This window comes from Patella vulgata, chromosome 1 (genome assembly GCF_932274485.2).
Source record: "Patella vulgata chromosome 1, xgPatVulg1.2, whole genome shotgun sequence".
Taxonomy (NCBI): Eukaryota; Metazoa; Mollusca; class Gastropoda; family Patellidae; genus Patella; species Patella vulgata.
In genome coordinates this window covers 3164668-3189862 of record NC_065879.2, presented here as the reverse complement: position 1 = coordinate 3189862, position 25195 = coordinate 3164668, and the positions used below count along the sequence as shown (strand labels likewise).

Here is a 25195-nt window from a genome sequence, read left to right as displayed (position 1 = left end):
TTCATTCATATAAAATTGATTATATGGTAAAAAGTTAAACATACTCACCAACAGCGTAAACTATTTTATTCTGGGGATCATAAGCAATCTGTTCAACTGTCCCCTGGTTGAATCCGTAGACAGCATTATCTGTGGCATCATAGGCTGGTACGTACAGAGTTGAAACCTTGCTCAACGAATAACTAAATCCAGAGGAACACAGAAACAAACTAGCACACACTAAAGATGTAATTAGAAATCTCGTCATGGTCGACTTGTTGGAAACTGAAGATTAAAAATCAGCAGATGACGATGCGTGCCCTTGTATTTATAGTAAGTGCTAAATGATAAGGCCAGCTCATTGAAAACAACAACCCCCCCCCCCCCCTAGGTTTAAATATTCATACGGCTAGCGCAATAGCTCCTTTTGTAGTTCCATTTAGCGCAACAGCAGCAAGTGCATCCAAAATCATCAGAAAACACTATACTGATCTCCAAGAAAATCACCCGAAAATATTCACACAGAAACTTATAATTGCATATTCTAAAAATAAAAATCTGAACGACATCCTAGTGCACAGTAAATTAGATTAAATAAGACCAGTCTCCACCCTGACCCAAAACAAACCATATATCAAATCCTATCCCTAACCGTTAGTAAATAAAATCAATTAGATATAAGAATCCCTAGCCCTAACCCGGTGACGTGGAACAAACACGATTTTTTAGAAAATCCAATCCGTAGTAAGAAACACACTAATGTGGCTCTCTCCCGAGAGCCTCAAATTTATTTTCTTTTTTCTTCAGAAACAATAATACCAGAATACCAGAAGCACCACCCAAGGAAGACCATCAGCGCCACCAACACCAATAAACAGTGAAATCGCCTTTGTATATAAATCTAATGTATTGTATGTATTTTTAATAAAACTAGGAAATATCACGAACTAATTTTTCATCATCCTAGGTCAGTGCTTATGTGGAGACTTAACCTCTCCCCCAAATTCTTAAACCTAACCCTGGATTTAGCCACAATGCTTACCCTAACGCTAAACCACTATCTCGCCAACAATCACGCGGCCTAACCTTACATACATCTCAGCGACCTTGACAAACATTGAGTTGACCTTAACAAATAGATTATAGCCGTGTATTTATATGTATAAATGGAAAGTAGAGACACCCAGTCTTACTAGAAAAATATACCGAATTCCCTGAACACACTAACTGACAACCTGTCTGCTTGCTGTCTGATCTTTGAGAAACTTAAAGGAGCTAAATCGCTAATATTTGGGACCTAGAAATTGACACAAATGGGTAGCAACGCATATAATAATGTAATATGAATGCATATAAACTGATTTACATTCAATCGTTTCCGTTTTTACTCTAATTTCAAATCAATCAGTTATGTTCGACGAAATACTTAAGTCTTAATTGAATGGCAACCTCTATACGGTGTCTGGTTATTCCAGTCTACCCCGATAGTACGTAGTGTGCATGTTCTCAAGATAAGAATATGTGGTCACCGTTTGACATGACTTATGGAATATGTCTAGCCTCATTCTTCGGGTCCCTTGTTACAAATGGCACTGAAACGCATTATGGTACACGATTCGTGTACTACTGGTAAAATGTTTACATTGTCTTAATTAATATTGGATTATCAGAAGCCAATCAATGTTGATTTAAAATATTTAAATTGACAAATAATTTGTGTTTTCAATGTCGAAAACTTTGGATAATGTTGAATTAGAGACTTAGCTACTTTAAACGTACCGCAGACTGTCATTATACATCGGAAAAAGAAGTTGGCTTATAGCTTCTGCTCGTATACTGGGCTAATGAAGACGGGTATACACCATACAGTGTGCTATGCTGGGACATTTTGCCCTGACAGCGGCACTATGATCTACTCTTATAACGACTTCCAACTGCCAAGGGTTCTTTTACTTGCACGCCAATAACACGGGATCGCGGTTTTTCGTTCCATCCGAACGACTAGAAAGCTGTTGGAAAATCCCAAGTCACGTGATAAACAAAGGAGCTTAAAATAGACTTTTGCTGAATAGGTTAGATAGATACGTTTGTTTGAATATGTTTTTGTTATAAATAAATAATCAAATCACACAGTTTACACGTGGGGATGCATCTTTAACATGTGTCGTAAAGATGATTGATTGTGTGCTGGGATTGTTACGAAGTATAAGTCAACTCTTGCTATGCAAATCGTGCTGTCAAATATGTGTACAAATATGTCGTAAAGCAGGAAGTAAGTATGTTTATAACATGGCATATGACGTCATGAATACTAATAAAAAGTTCCGGTGGACCACACTGTACGCAAGACAAAAATCTACAAAATAAACCTGCGGACAAGACAGAACAATAAACATTGCAAAAAATAAACACATATCAAATCAAGTGAATAGATCCGGTTGCCAGTCGTAAGCTTTAGGGTATAACCTGTTTGTCATGAAGATTAGGTGTGTTGGTGACACGGCCTATACATTAAATGTCAACTATCCTAGAACGATTTATTAAAGATACATTATGGGAGATTATATAAGGGCGACAGTTCTCACTATAATAGTTAACACTAGATAATGTAAAGGGGATTTGCGGAAAATTTCAGTCAAATTGATCCACTCTGAACCGAGAATTAGTGATTTTCGGTCTAGCCTCGATCATCATTACTAAAGTCAGTACGATAAAAAGCATAGTCTCGATTATCCACGTCATGATTTAATCATCAATGAAAGTTAAGCAGCAAATCGAATCCTAATCCAGTAAATATCGCAGGCTAGCGATGCCATCGAGAGTTGATTATGGTCCTGATAAGTTAATTAATGTTTAATTAATATTTTAGATAAAATTTCAGGCCTAAAGAAAGACCTGCAATAGGCAGATTTAGCTCTAGCATAATGTATGTTTAACTACCCTTTTTCTCAGCAACGACATTTTATAACTACAAAACCGATGTCATTTCTCATTTAAGTGATAAGTGGTTTCGTGTCATTTTAGCCATCAACCCGGGGAGCCAAGGTGCCTAAGTGGGTAGGACACTGACTCGCTATCCTGGAGGTCGCGTGTTCGATCCCTGCAGTGGCCGAGAAAGTTCGTCGGGATTTTCCGACGTGACTTTCCCTTGTCATTGGCGCAGGACGGAGGTCCGGTGTATACATTGGCGTGCACGTAAAATGTTTCTTGGCAGCTGGAATTCGATATAAAAGTAGGCATAGTGTCACTGCCCGGGAAAAATTTTACTCACAGTACACGATATGGCGTATGTCCATTTCCATTAGCCCAGTATAGAAGCAAAACAGTATGACGTTAAACTCAATTTCATTTCATTTCATTTAGCCATCAACCCCCAAACTTTAACAAATCCTGTTGGAATTCTATATAAGAGTAGGCCATAGTCCCGCTGCCCGGGCAAAATTTCCCCCATAGCACACAGTACAATTTGATTAAAATACAGATCTATATTTCGTTTCGTTTTTTTATACTTTCGATGGCCTACACTACATGAAGATCTGACAAGTTATAGTGGGAGTTCACGTTCTATGACGTCAGGTACCAAGCAAGCGACATTTCACCCGATTACGTCAGTCATTCGATTAACCAATTAGCGACCACCATGTATTCTTTAACTACTTTTGCTTTGTTTTGATTTCTATTGCCGCTAATGTCTACCCACAGTTCCGCGCAAAAAAGATCAAACGCTCGATTCGACAGACCATTTGATTGGCTGACCCCTCATTTCAAGCAGAACACGAGTTAAATAACAACGCTTCCAGATCCAAGTGTAGTAAAGACAAGTAAAATCGAAATTTTGAACTATAAAAACGAAACGAAATTGGATCTGTGTTTTAATCAGATTGCACACAGTAGGACTCTAAACCCCATTTCATATCATATGCCACAAAGGGAGTCGAAGAACAAGGGTCGACATATCACTAGTCATGTCAAACGGTGACGTCATATTCCTATCTGGAGAGCATACACAATAAACACTATCGGTGTAGACCGGAATAACCAGATGCCAGAGATTGGCATTCGATTAAGACTTCTCGCGTATTTCGCTAAAAATACCTAATTAGAAATGAGTAAAAACCGAAACAAGTGAATGCAAATCAGTTTATATACATTCATATTACATTATTATATACGTTGCGACCCATTTGTAGGTCCCAAATATTACCGATTTAAATCCTTTAAATATACATTATGTAAGATTTAGATAAAGAAATGAAATGAAATGGGGTTTAACGTCCTACTGTTTTGCTGCGAACTGGGCTAATGAAGACGGACATACGCCATACAGTGTGCGATGAGGGAAATTTTGCCCGGACAGCGGCACTACGGCCTACTCTAAATCGAATTCCAACTGTCAAGGGACACTTTACGTGCAAGCCAATGTGTACACGGGACCTCGGTTTTTCGTCTCATCCGAATGACTAGACAGCTGTCCTTGTCAGGCCCTCCGTCCTGCATCACTGCCAAGGGGAAACCACGTTTAGATAAAAAGCTAGCCCTTCTTGCTATACTAGTTCGAAAATAGAAATGTAAAATGAATAATTTGAAAATTTCATTCAAATTACTCTATTGTGAGCGAAGATATTAGCCTTTGAAGGTTTGACAAGACGTGTGCAATAATTTCAACCACCATACTGGTTGTTTGAAGCTAAGTCTCGCTCCTCCATTTTTAGCCTAAATCAAAATATGGCTGAACTGTTTTAATCTATTTAATATCGGAGAAATCCGATGCCATCGAGAGTTGATTATGGCCAGGGGCCTGTTTCACGAAATTTTAACTAAAGATAAAATCTAAATTTTAGTAGATACTTCAATTTTGATTGGCTAAGCACAGAAATCAATCTAATATTATCCAATCAAATTACTAAAATTTGGATTTTATCTTAGTTAAAATTTCGTGAAACAAGCCCCTGGATAAGTTACTTAATGTCTAATTAATAATTTAGAAAGCATTTCAGGCCTAAAGAAAGACCCGCAACAGGCAAATTTAGCTCTTGTATATTGTATTTTTAACTATAAATGTAAAGCAGCAGCACAAAATGTTTCGAAAGCAAAAATTCACAAGGAGAAAAAACATTTTGGGAGTATTCAAAATAAACTACAGTTTAATAGCACGTGTTAAGATTATAACTGAGTTAGAAATCGACCTGGAAATATTTGAAAATCAACCGTGTATATGCATGACTGGGTAGATACAATAGCTAGCCACACTTTCCATGCATGTTATTCCAGACGAGTATACACAAAAATAAATGTCTTACCTTTTATACTGTGAGATAATTATATGATCCAAATTTTGAAAAACGATACGACAGATTATACTCTGTCTTTTATACCATTAAACCGACCCGAATTGATTAATAAATCATTATATTCTTTCGAATTTAAAAGTTCATCGAACTATATTCACTCAAGGCAGTTAAGCCTAGACATGCTTAGATAACGCATAGTACACTAACATGCAACGACTGTGACATCATTTCATAAAGTGACAGGAAAAAAATGATGGGGCGGCGTAAGTTGGGTAGGTACAGGGTGGAGAGGGTTTAAAGTCCACTGACACAAACCAGGTCATTTCGGGACTAACATATGGTTCAATTTTATTTCAATAATAGGCTTGCGCATAGGGGTTTTTAGCGACCATACTCCTTGTCACCTACAAGCGGGTAATCGAAACCGCGCCAGTTGACTCAGTGACAGACCTTATGATACAGCGCGCACGCCTTAAATCATTCGGTCCTCCCTGCCCCGTAAAATAGATTAATATGGCCCAAAAAATTAATACGCTTATACCAGTCCAGACCGTTAGCTTGGGGATTTACTTTACTGAGTCTGCGCATGCCTTTCAAAAAAGAACAAAACACGCTACGTCGCCTTTTCCTAACATCACGTCGTGGTATTTGCACCCCTCCCCCTTTCACCTTTTTAAAATATTCAATTACTTATAGATTGAATTATTATTAAATGAAATGAAATGGGGGTTAACGTCCTACTAATCTGCTCCGAACTGGGATAATGAAGATGGCCATACGCCATACACTGTGCTATGAGGGAAATTTTGGCCGGACAGCGACACAACGGCCTACTCTTATATCGAATTCCAACTGTCAAGGGATCTTTTACGTGCACCCCAACGTGTACACGGGACCTCGATTTTCCGGCCCATTCGAACGACTAGATAGCTGTACTTGTCAGACCCTCCGTCCTGTATCACTGACAAGGTGTAACCACGCCGGAAAATCTGGATGAACTTTATTAAGGGACCACCATTTTATTTTTTTTTATATCTTTTTCTTTGTGTAATCAGTAGTGTAATAAATAATGATAATAATAAATGGTGAGAGGCCAATAAGTAGGCCTACGTCTAGGGCCTGTTTCACGAAATTTTAACTAAAATAAAATCTATTTTTTTGTAATTTGATTGGATAATATTAGATTGATTTTAGTGCTTAGCCAATCAAAATTGAAGTATCTACTAAAATTTGGATTTTATCGTTAGTTAAGATTTCGAGAAACAGGGCCAGGGACTTTAACTCCATGTGACTGGCATTCTGTCATGTTTACAAACTGGTGCCGTATTGTTATCCGCCCTACCATCCACACCCCGTCCATGCTATATTCCAGGAGGCGCCGGAAGCTCGAGGGAAGCAGTATACAAACTGTGAAAACATTTAAGTAGGGATTAGAAAAATTTCAATTCAACAGAGAATGGCACATTTATAGAAAAAAAGACGTGCAGTAAGTTTGAATTATAACTTCAGAAGAACTTTTTGCTTTTTACCATGCACGTGGCGCTATATGCTTATAATTATATCATATTCACAATCTGGTTAAAACACAGATCCTATTTCGTTTCGTTTTATTATAGTTCAAAATTTCGTTTTACTTGTCTTTACTACACTAGGAGCTGGAAGAAGACGATTACAAGAACATTATATAAATTAACGGAATTTTAAATCCCAAAACATTCTTCAGTTCCCAATGTGAAAATCTGATGCCGATGTGGAACAATAGAATTATGCTTGAGTACACTTGGACCTTTTAGGTATAATAATGTATTTATGTAAATATACCGTATCTTACATATGTGGCTCACGAGTGATTCGTAATAGCACATGTGATATATTTCTTTCATTGAATCAAAATGTTTCTATTAATTCTATTAAAGGTCAGTTCTCAATGGGCAAGTAAGTATTATTATTGTAAAGGGTATACACAGTTGTGTGTGATCGTTTTATAACACGGAGCATAATAGTACAGAGGCGACGCACCACACATAGGCGTGCGAGCCAGGGGGGCAGGGCAGCTACCCCCGCTAACTTCCGGGCAATTTTTCTGACTTTTCGGGCGGACGGTTAAAGTGAAATCAAAAATTATTATCTATCTAGTTGGCAAAATAAAGTATCCGAAATCTAATATTATTAGTAATACCACACCAATTTTACTTTGATTTTAATTGAAAACCACAAATTTGTACTGAGAGAGAGAGAAATGGGGTTTAACGTCCACTCGACACAAACTAGGTCATTTCGGGACTAACATATGGTTTAATTTTATTTTCAATAATTCGCTTGCGCGTAGGGGTCTTTAGCAGTGGGAGGAAACCAGAGGACCCGGAGAAAACCCACGAGGTTGGACAGGCGACCCTACTCCTTGTCACGTACAACCGGGGTTTCGAAACCACGCCAGTTGACTCAATGACAGGCTTTTTATGATACAGCACGCACGTGCTAACCATTCGGCCATCCAACCCCCCCAAAATTTGTACTGAATTTTTTTTTTATTGACTATGGATTAAAACATTTTGTCTGGAGTCACTCTACTTTGTGCGACATTTTCGGGCATCGATTATTATTTGTGAATGCAGATGCAACAGTCTGACAGGATGGTTGGAATTCAGGTCGGATTTCGGTTGCAACCCAATTGGAAACTTTGAAGTTGCTTCATGCACTGGCTAGAATCGCATAAAAAACGCATTTGCGACGGTTAAATTTCTCTCGGGGAGCGCGAGACCTCCATACCCCGCGACGACTGATTGGTTGTTTGGGATTCAGGTAAATCACTTAATGTGGCCTATATTGAAGTTGCTGTATTCACGGGCGGGAATAGCAGGAAAACGGGTTTTCGGCAAGAGCATATTCAATCATTCATCGAGCTCGTGCTATGCACCACGGGACCATTTTATTTATATATTTATCTGATATTTCTAGATGTATCTTGTAAGAGAGAAAGAATTTGGGTTTAACGTCCACTCGACACAAACTAGGTCATTTCGGGACTAACACATAGTCCAATTTTTGTCTTTAAATCGCTTGCGCCTAGGGGTCTTTAGCAGTGGGAGGAAGCCGGAGGACCCGGAGAAATCCCACGAGGTTGAACAGGCGACCCTACTCCTTGTCACATACAACCAGGGAATCGAAAACCCACCATACTTTGTTATACAGCGCGCACGTGCTAACCATTCGGCTACCCCCCCCCCCCCATCATGGTAAGAGGACACCGGTGAAACGTGGATTACCCTTCATAAAAGGTGCCTGGTTATTAAAATATTTTAAAAATCAGGTCATGATCCAAGTGTATAAATAAGGAACTGCACGAGCAGAACATTATATTACATGTATATATTATTATTGGCATAGTTATTCAACAATAAAGTTACTCAAATATCAATTTTCTTTTACACATGTGACGGTGTTATAGCGCATAAAAGGTCTCACTATTCATTTTAATAGTGCAAACCAGTGAGGTGTTATATGGAGCATAAAAGATCTGACTATTCATTTTATTCGTGCAGACCATAAAAATAGACGTTAAGACAACCGGCTTAATGCTAGGTTTACACTTCGATTCCCCGGTTGTACGTGACGAGGAGTTGGGTCGCCTGTCCACTCGACTAGGTCATTTCGGGACTAACACAAGCGAATTGTTGAAACTGAACCATGTTTTAGTCCCGAAATGACCTAGTTTGTGTCGAGTGGACGTTAACACGGTCACCTATATATCAGGTTTTAACACTGTGTCAATTAGTGATATCAACAGTGTAAACAGATGTGATGTTAAAATATATCTTACGTTTATCTCATGATAAATTTTATGTGCACGCTCGCAGATTTAGAACATGACCCCCAAAACATTTCTCGAGCGCTCGAGATACTAAACGCTTCAGATAACTAAAGTATCCCGTAGGCATGACTTAATTATTATGTGTAAAATATGGCATTCTGCACTAGTTATTTTGTATCTGAGGTGGCGAATATTTTAAGGCGTACAGTCTATCATTGATTCAAATTGCGTGGTTACACGTAGTCATCTAGCTTATGTCGCCCTACGACGCGACAAAACTGAGGGCGACTCGAAATCGGCAACTGGTTTACGATCAAGTGGAACTGATCAGTCGTGACTACCTGGGCGACCCGAGCGCTCTTACGACTGGTGTAAGTCGGATGGCAACCAGTCGCCTCAAGTTTCTTGAAGTCGCACATGTTCTACTCCTACAACTGGAGACAACTAGATGTCACTAGTCGCAAGCGACATGAGCACACCTACGACTACTTTGAGTCGGCGCCTCGCTGAGGTAGCCAATAATATTTGGTTGTTCAGTCACGTGGTACCCAGAGGGCGATAACAAACATGGCAGACAAGTGGAATGAGGGTATTTTGAAGGTTATCACGCGGCAGTCATGTGATCAGCTGTAGCTGCGATTCTGAAACTGTCGCCGGGCGACATGAATTTTATCGCATGGTAGGGCGACATGAGCTAGACTTTAAAGAACTCTACGCACAAGCGAATTATTGAAATTAAATTCAACCATATGACAGTTCCGAAATGACCTAGTTTGTGTAGAGTGGAATTATTCAAGCTAACCCCAATAAGATAATGGTGACGCTGCGAAGTTCTAAGTTTGAAGTTCGTACGCAATTATAATGTGCACTCGAAGAAAAAGATAAACTTTTTAATAAATCAAATGTTTTAGCGCTAACCGGGATGACGAAGACGTACAGCTGCGACCCCACTGCCTCCCACCCGCTACCCGCCCCGCAACGTCTTCATCGAATTATAACTGCTAAGAGTTCTGTTATCTGCGCACCATTATTTTCCTTTCCTCCTGAATCTGATCTGCTGCTCAACTCTCATTGATGATTAAATCCAAAATTGGATAATCGAGACTAAGTCATGATGATCGAGGCTAGGTCTAAAATTCAATCGCTAATATCTCGGTTCAGATTTGAGCAATTTGACTAAAATTTTCATCATATTTTCTGTACATTATCTAGTTTTTGACTATTATAGTGCGAACTGTCAGCTCTTTATCTAATCTTGCATAATGCCGCTTTAAAATGATTAGTATAAATATAAAAAATGACCATGCATAATGCCGCTTTAAAATGATTAGTATCAATATAAAAAGTGACTTTTCAGTTATCATTATATATAGTATCACATTATAAATTACAGGGACTGTTTTATTAATCGTCAATATTGATACAGTTTTATTTACAAATTATTTCTAAAAATTATTATATGTACAACATGTCAGTGGTATTAAGCCATTTTAATTCATTTCCTTTTGATGGGTCTGTAAGCATCTAGAAATAACTACACCATGTGTCTCGGTCTCACGGAGTTCTGTAAAAAATGAAACAGGGTCTTGTCAAATCTATTGTAATCTTTGTTCCTCCTATGGTTACATGGGTTGGGACGATTTACCCAATACTACCCAATACCACCCAATAACACCTCAATATCACCATATACTACCCAATACTACAACATAATGATGCAAAATCATTTAATTCTTTTTTGCAAAAAACAGAGAGTTATATCGCGGGGAAATGTATTTCATATGTGTATTGTAACCTATAAGCATTAATTACATGGGGTGGTACGATTTACCCAATACTACCCAATACCACCCCAATATCACCACAAAATATTACCTAATACTACAACATAATGATGCAAAATGGACAGATCATCGCGGGAAATGCACTCCAAATGTGTATAGTAACCTATAAGCATTAATATATGGAGACTGGAGTAAATATCCGATTACTAGCCATAAAACAGAAAGATCGAACACAATACCATTCGTTTTCATTGAGAATATTGTGTGCTACGTTAAAACACGTGCGTGCTGTGTCATAAGGTCTGTCATTGGGTCAACTGACATGGTTTCAATTCCCCGGTTGTACGTGACAAGGAGTAGGGTCGCCTGTCCAACCTCGTGGGTTTTCTCTGGGCCTTCCGGTTTTCTCCCACTGCTAAAGACCCCTACGCTCAAGCGAATTTTTGAAATAAAATTGAACCATATGTTAGTCCTGAAATGACCTGGTTTGTGTCAAGTGGACGTTAATCCCTTGGCAAATGGAATTCGATATAAGAGTAGGCCGTAGTGCCGCTGTCCGGGCAAAATTTCCCTGTATGGCGTATGCCCGCATTTTCATTAGCCCAGTTGGATGTTAAACCCCATTTCATGTTCCATTAAACAACTTAAAACACAGACAAAGCCCGCCCGCGCATTTCAATGAAATCGTCACGCGGTGAAATTTTTAATCTAGTCTAATTCTGGTTATAAACGTGGATGTATTCAGCTGACAATTATTTAAATCGTATGGGGGGGGGGGGGTATAAAGTCAAATAAAATTTGTTTAAATTAGGTACCTAATTAACATGACTAAAACTACTGTTGCTAAAAATAATCCAAGTGAGTTAATAGATCCTGGAAAAAAAATACGTGCAAATTAAATACATATAAATAATTTTAAAAATATGTCCAGGTAAAAAAGTCACGACTTTACTCTGGCATACATATAATCAGATTATATTTCATAGCCGTAGAGAGAGGTTTCGAGTTGGGCCTCGGTGGGATCCGACCTCCCTCTCCTATCCATATCAAACTGGGTAACCCAGGACAGTCCAGTGCTCTACCGACATAGCTATATTCCCATCCATATAAGGGTTGTTACAATAGCTCGGGTTTTATCGTTGACCTGACAGACAAGATTACTATGGGGAACAGAAGGACGACTTCTTAAAGGACAATATTGGTGTCAGTCATTATCACATAAGTGATAGAACGGGTTAAAGACGTTCCGAATATAATTTTAACACAGAGATCATTGCTACGATAGATGCAAAATAAAGGTTTCAACAATCGAAAGTGACGAACGCAAAAGGAAAACACGAGTTATCCCTCTATATAACTGACTGACGTGACGAGTGATAACAGATACACGGGCGAATTTCTACTCGCTAGTAATTCCTTCGAAGACCAAAAGTTGTTATATGATACTGTAAGAGGATATCTGACAATTCAAAAAAGTAAATGAATGTCATTAGATAAGAGAAAACGAGAAAAATAGAAATAGTCCGTACATTCCCTTGTTTTTATTCATTCTATACTTAATAAAAACATGGTAATACACTGACATCAATATTGTCCTTTAATGCTTTTACCAGTAAGACACCATGTTTACTGGGATTACTGGGATTTGCTATTACAATGGCATATCTAAAGCAATGACCCTGCAGTTAACGTTCCATAACATTTCAAATAGCCTGTCATGTTTAAACAAGATGTCATTGGAATAGACATAGTTTAAATTACTATTATTGTTCTTTCGTTACTACATGTACGAGTTAGTTTAAAGGAGGTTCAATAGCGGTTATGCCCCTTAGACCCCTCTTCTTAATGGTAACCAGAAATGGCATAGCCTTTGACGAGGTTACATTTTGGTTGTACAGTATCGATTCGAGCTTATAACAGAAGGAATATTATACAAATAAAAGAAATATCTCACCTGTTCTGGTCCCCGAGTTGGTATTGACTACATTTACTTGAAACACAGATAGTGTACCTGACTCCGAACTGGATACAAACAATACTGAACTGTTAGTAGGACTGTCACTACCAGTTACATACCTAATTAAAAAGCAGGTAGGTTATTCATGTGACAGGAATCAGGTAGGTGCTTTAGGTGACATATAGTAAAGGAATGTATCCCATGAGAGAGAGAGAGAGAGAGAGAGAGAGAGAGACACACACACACACACACAATTTAGGTCTTTCGGGACTAACAAGGTCATTTCGGGGCTAACGAATGGTTCAATTTTATTTCATTAATTCGCTTGCGCGTAGGGGTCTTTATCAGTGAGTGGAAACCGGAGGACCCGGAGAAAACCCGTGAGGTTGGACAGGAGACCGTCCTTGTCACGTACAACCGGGAAATCGAAACCCCACCAGTTGACTCCATGACACCCCTTATGATACAGCGCGCATGTTTTAAACATTCGGCAATCCAACCCCCTGTTCGCTTAAGTCTCAATCATAAAATATTTTCCGACGTACAAGTTTCCCCTTGTCAGTGGTGCAGAACGGATGTCTTGACCTACTGTCTAGTCGTTCGGATTGTCGGAAAACCGAGGTCTCTTGTATACATTGGCGTGTACATAAAAGATCCTTTGGCAGTTGGAATTCGATACAAGTCTAGGCCACGGTGCCGCTGTCCGGGCAAAATTGCCCTCATAGCACACTGTATGGCGTATGCCCGTCTTCATTAGCCCAGTCGGAGCAGAGTAGTAGGCCATAGTGCCGCTGCCCGGGCAAAATTTTCCTGATAGCATACTGTATGGCGTATACCCGTCTTCATTAGCCCAGTATAGGAGAAGAACAGTAGGACGTTGAACCCCATTTTATTCCTTTAAATATTTATTGAATTAATCGAATGCTACTCTGTTTTATATTAATGTTTTGTTCTCTGGACTAGAAGAAATAACATCTTGTCGTCAATGTTCCTTATCATAATATAAAATGGTTATTGTTTTTAGAAATATAAAGAATACCTTATATCCTCTGGGTCAATTTCAGACAGAACACGCTTGTCGTACATATCAGAAAAGGTTACGTCATTTCTGGGTACATTAGTGAATATAGATTCGAAACGCGTAGTAGAGAAATCATCACCAACAGAGAAAACATAAACAGCACCGGGTGTCTCGCACCCAACAAATATTACCAAACGTTCATCGATCACTGCTGTTTCTATGGCTTCACACTCAGTTCCCTTAAATAAATAAAAAAAAAGCAGATGCATATAATATGTTATATTCCACTCGGTTAGAAACGGCATTGTATTTAATTTGTCTGCTTAAGTACACTGGGATAGCAACGATACAGTACAGAACTACTGAAGCTAAGCACGAACAATAGTTAGATGATTGATCCTTAGGTTATTGGGGGCGGGCTTAACGAATGGTTAACGCGTGCGCGCTGGATCATAAGGTATATCATTGAGTCAAGTGGCGTAGTTTCGATTCCCTGCTTGTACGTGACAAAGTGTAGAGTCGCCTGTCCAACCTCGTGGGTTTTCTCCGGGCCCTCCGGTTCCTCCCTACTGCGAAAAATGCCCTACGCGCAAGCGAATTATTGATATAAAATTGAACCATATGTTAGTCCCGAAATGACCCACTTTGTGTTGAGTGGGCGCTATTCTCCATTCAATTACACGCTGGAATATTTTCATGAAAATTGTACAAACTTGATGGAAATGACATTTACTTCTGGTGTCCAGGTCTAAAAGGACGCTACGTCATACTCCTGCAGTCCAGAGTTATGTTACGTGCATGCCAACGTATGGTTTTGTACCATTAAAAACGGCTAGAGTCTAGGGACGTCCAGGTTTGCGAGCCAGTGCCTTACTGAGCCACCAGGTGCCCAGAAAAGAAAAATGATCTTGAAAGTTGATTTAAAAACATATTTCATTAAAGGGACATTAGGGGATTAGATAAAGGGCTAGCAGTTCTCACTATAATAGTTAAAAACTAGATACGCTAAGGGGAATTTGCTGAAAATTTCAGTCAAATTGTTCGAGTCTGAACAGAGATATTAGTGTTTGAATTTTAGGCCTAGCCTCGATCATCATTACTAAAGTCCGTACGATAATAAATATAGTCTCGATTATACATTTTTGGATTAAATCATCAATGAACGTTGAGCAGCAAATCGGATTCAAATGCAGTGAAAATCCAATTCATAAGATGGCATAGGGAGTTGATTACGGTCATTTCATGTTAATAAATGTCAAATTAATAGTTTATATAACATTACAGGCGCACAGAAAGACCTGCAATAGTCAAATTTAGCTCTTGCATAATGTATGTTTAACATAATCTACCCTATTGTCCGATCTTGTATCCATACTTTCACGTGGTGTATTGTGAGGATGCCCATCACAGTTGAAAAGGTCAGGCAGGTGTTTAGCACTCTGTTCTTCTACAATATTACCACTGTCATAGAGTACTGACATATCACTGGCTAATCGGATTGATATCCCTCTACCACCAAATGTATACAGATGATTATATTCACCATCAGCATTTAAACCATCAAATTTACTGAAGATCAATCTACCTGAATAAAAACATAAAAATAAACAATATTTTATTCTCAGAAAAGAATTGAAGAACAGGCTAGGCCTATATTACATCTCTCCTATATTACAGGAAATATATACAAAAAGACTATATACCAAATTATGAAATGAAATGGGTTTAACGACTAGACAGCTGTCCTTATCAGGCCCTCTGTCCTGTATCACTAACAAGAGGAAAACACGTTGGAAAATCCCAATAAACTTTCTCGGCCAATGCAGGGATCGAACACGTGACCTCCAGGCCAGCCAGCCAGCGAGCTAGCGTCTTACCCACTTAGCCAACGTGGCTCCTAACCAATCTGAATAAAATGAACAAAAAGGCTGTGTTCGTATTTACAATTTCAGGTTTGCCGTATTCATATTTTTAACTACAAGATCGAAGTTTTAATTGAACCTTCCGGAGAGGTCTAGAAACCTATAGACTTGATGACAGATCATACTGACCATCAAGTGCAATCAGCCGAACAACTAGATGCAAGACTGAAAAATATCCCTTCAAATTTGTATGGTTTCGGTGGCAGTGACAGCAATAGTAGGTAAACTAGGGTTTTGCGAGAGGTCGGACGATGACAAAATAAGACCACGATAAAGAGAAACACAAACTATCCTAACCACGAGACAAAATGAATTTTTCCAGATCGAGCACTATTTAGTTAATAGGTTACCCGTTTCAACCTGTACATCTTGGTTCATCACATCTTGATAGATTAAAGGCAATATATTCCGCATTAAAAGTAAACTTTCGGATAGTACACAATAAAAGCAATCTTACGAAAAAGCATATTGGACCAGAAATTATTATCGGTCAACCTAACATATGTTTTGTCCATCTGATGTTCTAGTGATTTTGCATAGGGCAATCTATATATACTATCTAAGGAACACATTTAGGGACATATTTATATTAAACCTAAATAATCAAAGTCGTATTGGTTTTCTGGCACCGTGCGTCTTTAAGTTTTTTAGACGTTGTTATTTAGTTTGATCAAAAAGAGGAGGAATTAGAGAAGATCTTCTGCAGGTGACATTCATAACCTTACATATAAGATTGATAGACTCACCTAGTTTACTATCATCGGCTAAGGCTGTTTTTAAATTCTGTGACACTGTCTTGGAGAGACTAGCTGAAATTTAAAAGGTGATAAAGTTAAAAGTAGAGGGTGAATTCAGCAAGCATTTATAGAGTCAACTGCAAACCCTATCATTCAAATCATAAATACATTTTAACCCCAACAGTCTCAACACAGAGAGTCAACTGCAAAATCTATCATTCAAATCATAAATACATTTTAACACTGAGAATCTCACCTACAATTTTACTTCCTCGTATTTCCTCCTTCCAGCCTATTTGATCATCGTAATTCTTAGTAAACCCTTCATTCGCGGTGATGATGATGCTTTTACCATTCCATGTTGTGTGATGGATACCATCGGGTTGATAAAATGCTCTAATATCGTAGGAGTTCATTTTGATTCCTGTAAATAAAGACAGGTATTGGGCAACCCTCTGAAGTGTCCGTTATATATCGGAAACTTGGCAAGATCAATGTTTTATAAAACAAACTTTGTAGAATATCCGAGTTTCTTATCGATATAACCCAGTAGGACTTCCTTAAACCAAATACGTGAGCAAACGACGTATGCATGTCTGTAAATAAACCCTGTAATATGAATATCTGTTAAGCTTGTAATTATTGAAAAATGGAAATCACACCATGCCATTTCACAGGACTTGAACCGATCTATTAGGATATTCTCACAAATTCTCCTTCCATGTATTTAATTCTTAAAATTATTAACTCGCAGCAGTGGTTAACATAGATTTTCGTTTTGGATTCTCAAATGCTCTGAGCTATTCCAACGGATCATGGCTGCATGTTCATCGCGAATTACATTTTTATGTAAAACATTACAGTTTTAGTCAAAATAATTTTTATATTTAAATTGGCCTTAATTCAAACTTGACAAATCGGTTATACCTCCATCTCTATCACTTGCATCCAACTTATATGAGCTCCATGATTTATATCCCAGTCCACGAAGAGCAGTTATCGTCATGGTAACTAAATTCACTTCTGCAATTGCATTATTTGCCTTAAAATATATACGAAATGAATTATGGTATCGATTTAAAGGTACTTGGCCTATTTTATTTTGGCCAGAAATACAATTAATATTGTTCCAGCTCTACACTACTAATTTTCGTTTGGATTTGGGCGTAAACTGCTGACTGTTGAATAATTATATCTCTCGACACTGGCCTATTGGTTTTCTAACAGACCCCCACTTCGCAGAACAAACCATCACACTAGGTTTAATTAAATTGACACTTTAACTTTTTAAAACTAATTCATATTTTCCTCATATCTGATAACGTTCAGGGGATCCATGGTGGGTAAGACGGTTTTTCCGACGTGGTTTCCCCTTGTCACTGGTGTAGGACGGAGAGCCTGACACGGACAGCTGTCTAGTCGTTTGGATTGGACGAAAAACCGAAGTCACGTTTATACATTGGCATACACGTAAAAGATCCCTTGGCAGTTGGAATTCGATATAAGAGTAGGTCATAGTGCCGCTGCCCGGGCAAAATTTCCCTCATAGCACACTGTATGGCGTATGACCATCTACATTAGCCCAGTCGGAGCAGAACAGTATGGACGTTAAACCCCATTTCACTTCATTTCACAACGCCGTCTTACATACACTAGTAGCTGTTGTCCATAAGTATGTATTTTTGGTTTTACTCTACCCAGTTACTAAATGCCGTTTAAAGATTACAATTCAAAAAGGTTGATCCACTGTAATGCCCCCGTTAGACCGGGGTGGCGTCCTTACTACGCTGCTGCAACCGTACGGCGACCAAAAAATACACAAGGTCGCCGGCAAACGTGAAAACAACGCGACAAAATGTCCCGATAAATTATAAACTTTAAAAAGCATCCAGGCGAGATCGCAGAAACTTGGCGTTCGCTTTGAATATGCTTAAAACAAACGCCGTGACTCGGCGATCATTGAGATCACAGCACGATATCTGGCGTTTCCACCACGCTTTTACCACGCTTATGGCGATCTTGACGCGCTATGTAGTCAATTTCCGTCGACGTAGCAGCCCAGTAAAGACGCCATCCGGTCTGACAGGGGTATAATCAAGCTTATCGTATCCAAGGGATACACAATTCCCTGTTCTCCACATATAGTTTATTATTTTAACACGTAGTTCAGGGGCGATTTCTACAGTACCTGCAAGCAAACGTAAGCTATTGTTTCATCCCCATTCAATGCGATAGTTTCTGGCTGGGCATCTTTAAGAAAGATATTACTATTATCACGATATATAAAACGTACGCCATCTTTCTCCAACTGAAAAATTCTAAAATGTAAATAAATAAATAAATAAATTAATTCCTAAATGCCAACTCAACGCTCCAGTGTCAAACACGAACACTTGTCCAAAAAATGATAATTCACTGCTGAATGTGCAAGTCCCGAGAGACTTTAAAGGGGCGAAGTTTAAAACAATTTGATAAAAAAAAAACGCAGATCCTATTTCGTTTTGTTTTTTATAGCTCAAAATTTTGTTTTACTTGTCTTTACTGCACTAGGATCTCGAAGAGTTGTTATATAACCTGCTTTCCGGGTGGCGTGAGGGATTAGCCAATGAAACCATCTGTTATGGCGATTTCTTGGCGTGCGACGCACGGAACTGTGGGTAAAACCAATAGAAACGTCCACGCCGATTGATTAATCAATTTCTGACGTCATAAGTCAAAAGCCGTTCGTACGACCTCTGTTGCGACCTTTTACTAATATCGGTCAGATCTCCATGTAGTGTAGGCCACCAAAAGGATAAAAAAAAAATGAAACGAAATAAAGATCTGTATTTTAATCAGATTGAGTTTAAAAGGTCCAAGTAATAACCGGGTTGTTGCTTGATGAAGTCCAACATCGAAACGTACATCATTAGTTCCCTTTGTGAAATATCCGTGAAGACCAAAAAAATTAACACGGGTAAATATCAAAATTCTCTTACTTGCTATTAAATTCACCGAAGTCTAAATTGGTGTAGGTACTATCACCCTGGACCCCGTTAGGAAATTTGATTATTCCAACAGACCCGGGAGGATCTTGAAAGTCTCTGCCAGTTCCAAAGGCTTCTCCTCCAACTGCTACTACAACTGTTCGACAGTCTTTTGTTACTTTTATTGAATCCGGTATAGCACCAACTACAATTAAAAAAGATTTGAGAGTGAGAGAGAGAGAGAGAGATGAGAGAGAGAGAGAGAGAGAAGAGAGAGAGAGACCCGGATTATGACTGTGCAGGCCTCAGGCTACCGACGGAGAGACCCGGATTATGATTGTGTAGGCCCCGGGCTATTGTCAGTTTGAATTATGGATCTAATTCACATTTACCCGCTGGTAATTCCGGGTACACGGTACAGCGTTTCTGTTTACAACAGTATGTGTACACTATATTAAAGTCTCGATGTATCATTTTAACGCTATATAATCAGTTGCACACTACAATATTGTGAAAGGTGGAGACGGGGCTTCGATACTTTTTTGTTACCAGAGAGAGAGGTGGGGGGGGGCATGGGGTTTAACGTTCACTCGACACAAACAAGGTCATTTCGGGACAAACATATGGTTCAATTTTAATTCAATAATTTGGATGGCCGAATGGTTAGTGCGTGCGCGTTGCATCATAAAGGTTTCGATTCCCCGGTTGTACGTGACAAGGAGTAGGGTTGCCTGTCGAACCTCGTGTGTTTTCTCCGGCCTTCCGGTTTCCTCCGACTGCTAAAGGCCCCTACGCGCAAGTGAATTATTGAAATAAAATTGAACCATATGTTAGTCCCGAAATCACCTTGTTTGTGTCGAGTGGACATTACCCCCTCACCCCCCCCCCCCCCTCTCTCTTTCTCTTCAGATATAGTTGCGTTAGAAATGTATTTCTAATTTACTATGCAGATACAGTTGGCCAGTTAGAAATGCATTTCTAATTTACTATGCATGCATGGGCTACGGGGATTTGAGAATCTACGAGAGTGAAAATAATTATTAAGTTATATCTCAAGTTGTTGCATATCATATAGAGTGAAAATGATAATGAAGTTATTGCACATCAAAAAGAGGGAAGGACAAAAAGTCCACCCCACTACAAAATCACTACAATATAAAGTCATATAGCGCTGTTGAAACTACCTTCCACTGTGTGAAGTACCTTCAAGGAATCGACATCGTTAGCATGGTATTTCTTTAACACATAAACCTTTCCATGAAGTCGTGTATCGGCACTAGTCTCATCATCAGCAGAAAAAAAGACAAATCCATCACAAAATTCAATTTCTGTCAACTGAGTTTTATTATAAACCTGATGGTGTAAAATGGCCATGTTCTTAGGGTCGGATACATCGATCACATACAACACACTATAACCTGAAACGAGTTGGATAAAAAGTTTGTTAACGATGTGCTTTATTCGATATTCATAAATTTATTTACTTTAATACATCAAATTAAAAACAAATACAGACGTAAACGTACATTATGCAAGAGCTAGCCTGCGATATTTACTGGATTATGATCCCATTTGCTGCTTGGCTTCCATTCATAATTTAATTATGAAATGGATGATCGTACGAACTTCAGTAATGATGATCGAGGCTAGGCCGAAATTTAAATCGCTTAATTCTCGGTTCATAGTGGATAAATTTGACTGAAATTTTCAGCAAATTGCCTTTACATTTTAGTGAGAACTGCCAGCTCTTTATCTTATCTCCCATAATGTATCTTTATCTGATCCAGGCCATAATAATCAACTCTCGATGGCATCGGATTTCTCCGATATTAAATAGATTAGAACGGTTCAGACATTTTTTAATTTACATGTAATTTAAAAATGGACGAGCGACACTTAGCTTCGAACAACCAGTACGGTGGTTGAAATTATTGCACACGTCTTGTTAAACCTTCAAAAGCTATGTATATCTTGGCTCGCTATAGAGTAGTTGGAATGAAATTTTCAAATTATTCATTTTACATTATCCATTTTCGAACTAGTATAGCAACTGTTATCTAAATCCTACATAATGTATCTTTAAAGGAAAATTAGTTTCTGGCACATTCATACAAATAAACAATTTTAAGTAAATTATTTTAAAATTCTTTTTATATTTTAGGGGAATTTGATGGACGAATGGTTAGCATGCGCGCGCTGTATCATACGGTCTGTCATTGAGTCAACTGGCGGGGTTTCGATTCCACGGTTGTACGTGACACGGAGTAGGGTGGCCTGTCCAACCTCGTGGATTTTCCTCGGGTCTTCCGGTTTCCCCACACTGCTAAAGACCCCTACGCGCAAGCGAATTATTGAAATAAAATTAAACCATATGTTAGTCCTGAAATGAGCTTGTTTGTGTCGAGTAGACGTTAAACCCCATTTCTCTCTCGCTCTCTCTCTCTCTCTCTCTCTCTCTCTTTAAAGGCTTCGTATTATGTAACCTATAGTCAGTGAATCATACGACTTGAGGCTGAGCGTGACAAGCTATGTCTCTATTATTAATCATGTTGCATTCTATTTGCCTCAGTGGTTAGGACTATTTGTTTCGTTTTCCAGATAAATCACAAAATCTCCAAGTTTAAAAAAAATGAAATAAAATGAAATGGGGTTTAACGTCCCACTGTTCTGCTCCCACTGGGCTAATGAAGACAGGCATACGCCATACAGTGTGCCACGAGGGAAATTTTGCCAGGACACCGGTGCTACGGCCTACTCTTATATCGAATTCCAACTGTCAAGGGATCTTTTATGTGCACGCCAATGTATACACGGGACCTGGTTTTTCGTCCCATCTGATCGACTAGACAGTTGTGCTTGTCAGGCCCTCCGTCCTGCATCACTGACAAGGGGAAACCACGCCGGACAATACAAGATATTAGATTAGAATATTAAAACAAATGGGATAAGTAACTGGTTTTCCGTCCCATCTGATCGACTAGACAGTTGTCCCTGTCAGGCCCTCCGTCCTGCATCACTGACAAGGGGAAACCACGCCGGAAAATCCTGATGAACTTTCTCGGCCAACACTGGGATCGAACCTGTGCAATGGGGCTTCAAGATGCGAATAAATTACATTTTGTTTCCGCCTCCCTAAATCGGTTTCATTCCGGTCCTTATTTGATCGAGGGAGGGGGAGGGGGTGGATGGCCGAATGCTTAGCGCGTGCGCCTTGTATCACAAGGTCTGTCATTGAATCTACTGGCGTGGTGCCGATTCCCCGGTTGTACGTAACAAGGAGTCGGGTCGCTTGTCCAACCGCGTGGGTTTCCTCCGGTGTCCACTCACTGCTAAAGGCCCCTACGCGCAAGCGAATTATTGAAATAAAATTGAACCATATGTTAGTCCCGAAATGACCTAGTTTGTGAGGACTAGACGTTAAATCTCTTTCTCTCTCTCTCTCTCTCTCTCTCGCTCTCTCTCTCTCGCTCTCTTGATTGAATACAGTAGTTGTAATGTGAACAAATGTCTTAAAACTGTGACTAACCTACGAGGTAGATGATCTTATCTTGTGGATCATAGGCAATCTGATCAGCTGTCTTCATATCATATTTATATATTGGTTGCCCTGTTGTCGCATCATAATATGGTACATAAAGGGTTGAAAGTTTACTGAGAACATACTTCGATTCAGATAAACCGGGGAATGGAGTGAAAAGCACTATGGCAGCTAGCAGGAACTTCATTATAGATGGCAACATCATACCAAAAATAAAGTATGGTTCTCTTGGCGCAACAACCTATTGGGACTTGCTGTAACTATAAGTGAAAGTATAATGGAATGAAAGCAATACCTATTTACATTTACAAATGGAAAAGTTGATCAGAAATGAGTCATGAACAGAACTTGATTATTGATGATATAGCATTTATAATAATTACCTCCTCGCCCCCTACTGGTTCCATTTAAGCACCAACGATACCATTTGTTGTACCAATGAACATATCATCATAAATCGAAATGAAAATGATATGAAATGGGGTTTAACGTCCTACTTTCTGCTCCTGAACTGTGCTGATAAAGACGGGCATGCGCCATACAGTGTGCTAATAGAGACATTTTGCTCGGACAGCGGCACTACGGCCTACTCTTATATCGAATTCCAACTGTCAAGGAATCTTTTACGTGCACGCCAATGTATACACGGGACCTCGGTTTTTCGTCCCATCCGAACGACTAGACAGCTGTCCTTGTCCTGCATCACTGACAAGGCGAACCACACCGGAAAATCTGAATGAACTTTCTCGGCCAATGTAGGGATCGAACACCCGACCTCCAGGCTAGCGAGCCAGCGTCTCACCCACTTAACCACCGTGGCCCCCATCATAAACCGAACGATATCGGTTAAAGTGATGCACACTATCGCGCTATGGTTGAAATCGTGGTCGTAATCGAGGAGTAATCGTTGTATTCCTATCAGGTCGCTCCGAATCCAAACTTTTTCCGATTCGTAAATAAATCGTAGACTGTTATTGAGGTTCATAAGTGATTTTTGAAAGAAAACCTTTTGTGACCAGCTTTCATATGGGTTACGAATGCCACGAATCGTCCCGAATCCAACATATTCCGATTCGTAGATGGTTCTTGAAGTTCGTGAGTGATTCTTATTTGGTTCTAACACATTCGTATTGTTCGTAGCAGTTCGTAGTTCGACCACGAAAGTGTTTCTGCACCGACTGGGTATCCGTGAGAGTTTTGAATTGATTTGTCTCTTCAGAAATGAAATTGGTTTTAGCGCCCTACTTTTCTATACCAACTGGTCTAATGAAGAAGGTTGTCTTTTTAGGGAGACATTATCACTTTGAACAGCAAAATAAATATATGGTTTAATGGTCGAGGGCGAGACATTAAGTAGTCCCGGGCTGTTGTTTCAATATATTACGATGTCTTAAGCTCGAGACCATTAAACAACTTAAAATACACGCACGTGCTTTACAATGAAATACGTCACGCGGGTCCAAAATTTCAACTAGTATAAATACTGCACGCTTGGCACTTTGGCCGTACCATTTTTTGAAATAATGGTACACCAACATCAAATTATTATTATTATTTTTATCATTATTAACACTCATAGAGCGCTATCTTCCATAAAACGTGTTCAGATGCGCTCTTCAATACAATTCAATAAAATATGCAATAAAAATAAATATACATATAGGAAAACTAAATAAAACTATACAAGTAAATCATAACAAATGGGTTTTAAAAGAATTATGACGTTAAAGATGACATCACATCATATATAATAAACTAACGCTAGACTCACCCAAGTCTAGAAACTCCAAACACTGGCTATATTCCTATATCAAATGACAAATATTCACATCCTGAACAATCAGGCAAACCGAAAACTATTTTTGCCAACGGCTGATGATCTGAAACATCCCTTTACAATTTATTATTTATGTAAGAAGAAGATATCGTAGCTTCAGGGTCGGTTTTTGACACTTACTGTTTTTATATTTTGACATAAACAAAATATGTTATATAAGTATCATGCGGTGCAAAAACATATTTTATAAAATATTACAGAAAATATACAGATAAACTAATACAGTGTCACGGTTGAATAGCCAACCTGGTTGAAAGCAAAAACATATGTATATGATAAAAAATACAAGATAGTAGTGACATGAAATGAAATGGGGTTTAACGTCCTACTGTTCTGCTCTTAAAAGGGGCTA

At 38.9% G+C, this 25195-nt stretch overlaps 2 protein-coding genes across 4 annotated transcripts in view; both read right to left on the bottom strand.

Moving 5' to 3' along the window:
* LOC126827745 (mesenchyme-specific cell surface glycoprotein) overlaps positions 1–5472 on the bottom strand; it is a 60850-nt gene extending 55378 nt beyond the window's left edge. For 2 of the 3 annotated variants that reach the window (XM_050557283.1, XM_050557257.1), the window contains exons 1-2: positions 5280–5472; positions 49–264 (exon numbers count right to left, since the gene is read on the bottom strand). In XM_050557283.1, coding sequence (XP_050413240.1) covers positions 49–247 — 199 coding nt within the window. In that variant the 5' untranslated portion in view covers positions 248–264; positions 5280–5472. The remainder of the gene's footprint in view (positions 1–48; positions 265–5279) is intronic. The other variant, XM_050557275.2, reaches the window with a different exon arrangement.
* Positions 5473–10483: 5011 nt separating this feature from the next.
* On the bottom strand, positions 10484–24812 carry LOC126827772 (uncharacterized). Its single transcript, XM_050557298.2, has 13 exons — positions 24778–24812; positions 22995–23266; positions 20653–20886; positions 19481–19673; positions 18691–18820; positions 17430–17544; positions 16759–16926; positions 16512–16574; positions 15193–15428; positions 13862–14082; positions 12820–12941; positions 11681–11738; positions 10484–10645 (listed from the first exon to the last, which is right to left on the bottom strand). The coding sequence occupies exons 2-13, from the start codon at positions 23209–23211 to the stop codon at positions 10636–10638; spliced, it is 1767 nt and encodes a 588-aa protein (XP_050413255.1). The 5' UTR covers positions 23212–23266; positions 24778–24812; the 3' UTR covers positions 10484–10635.
* Positions 24813–25195: the final 383 nt, after the last annotated feature.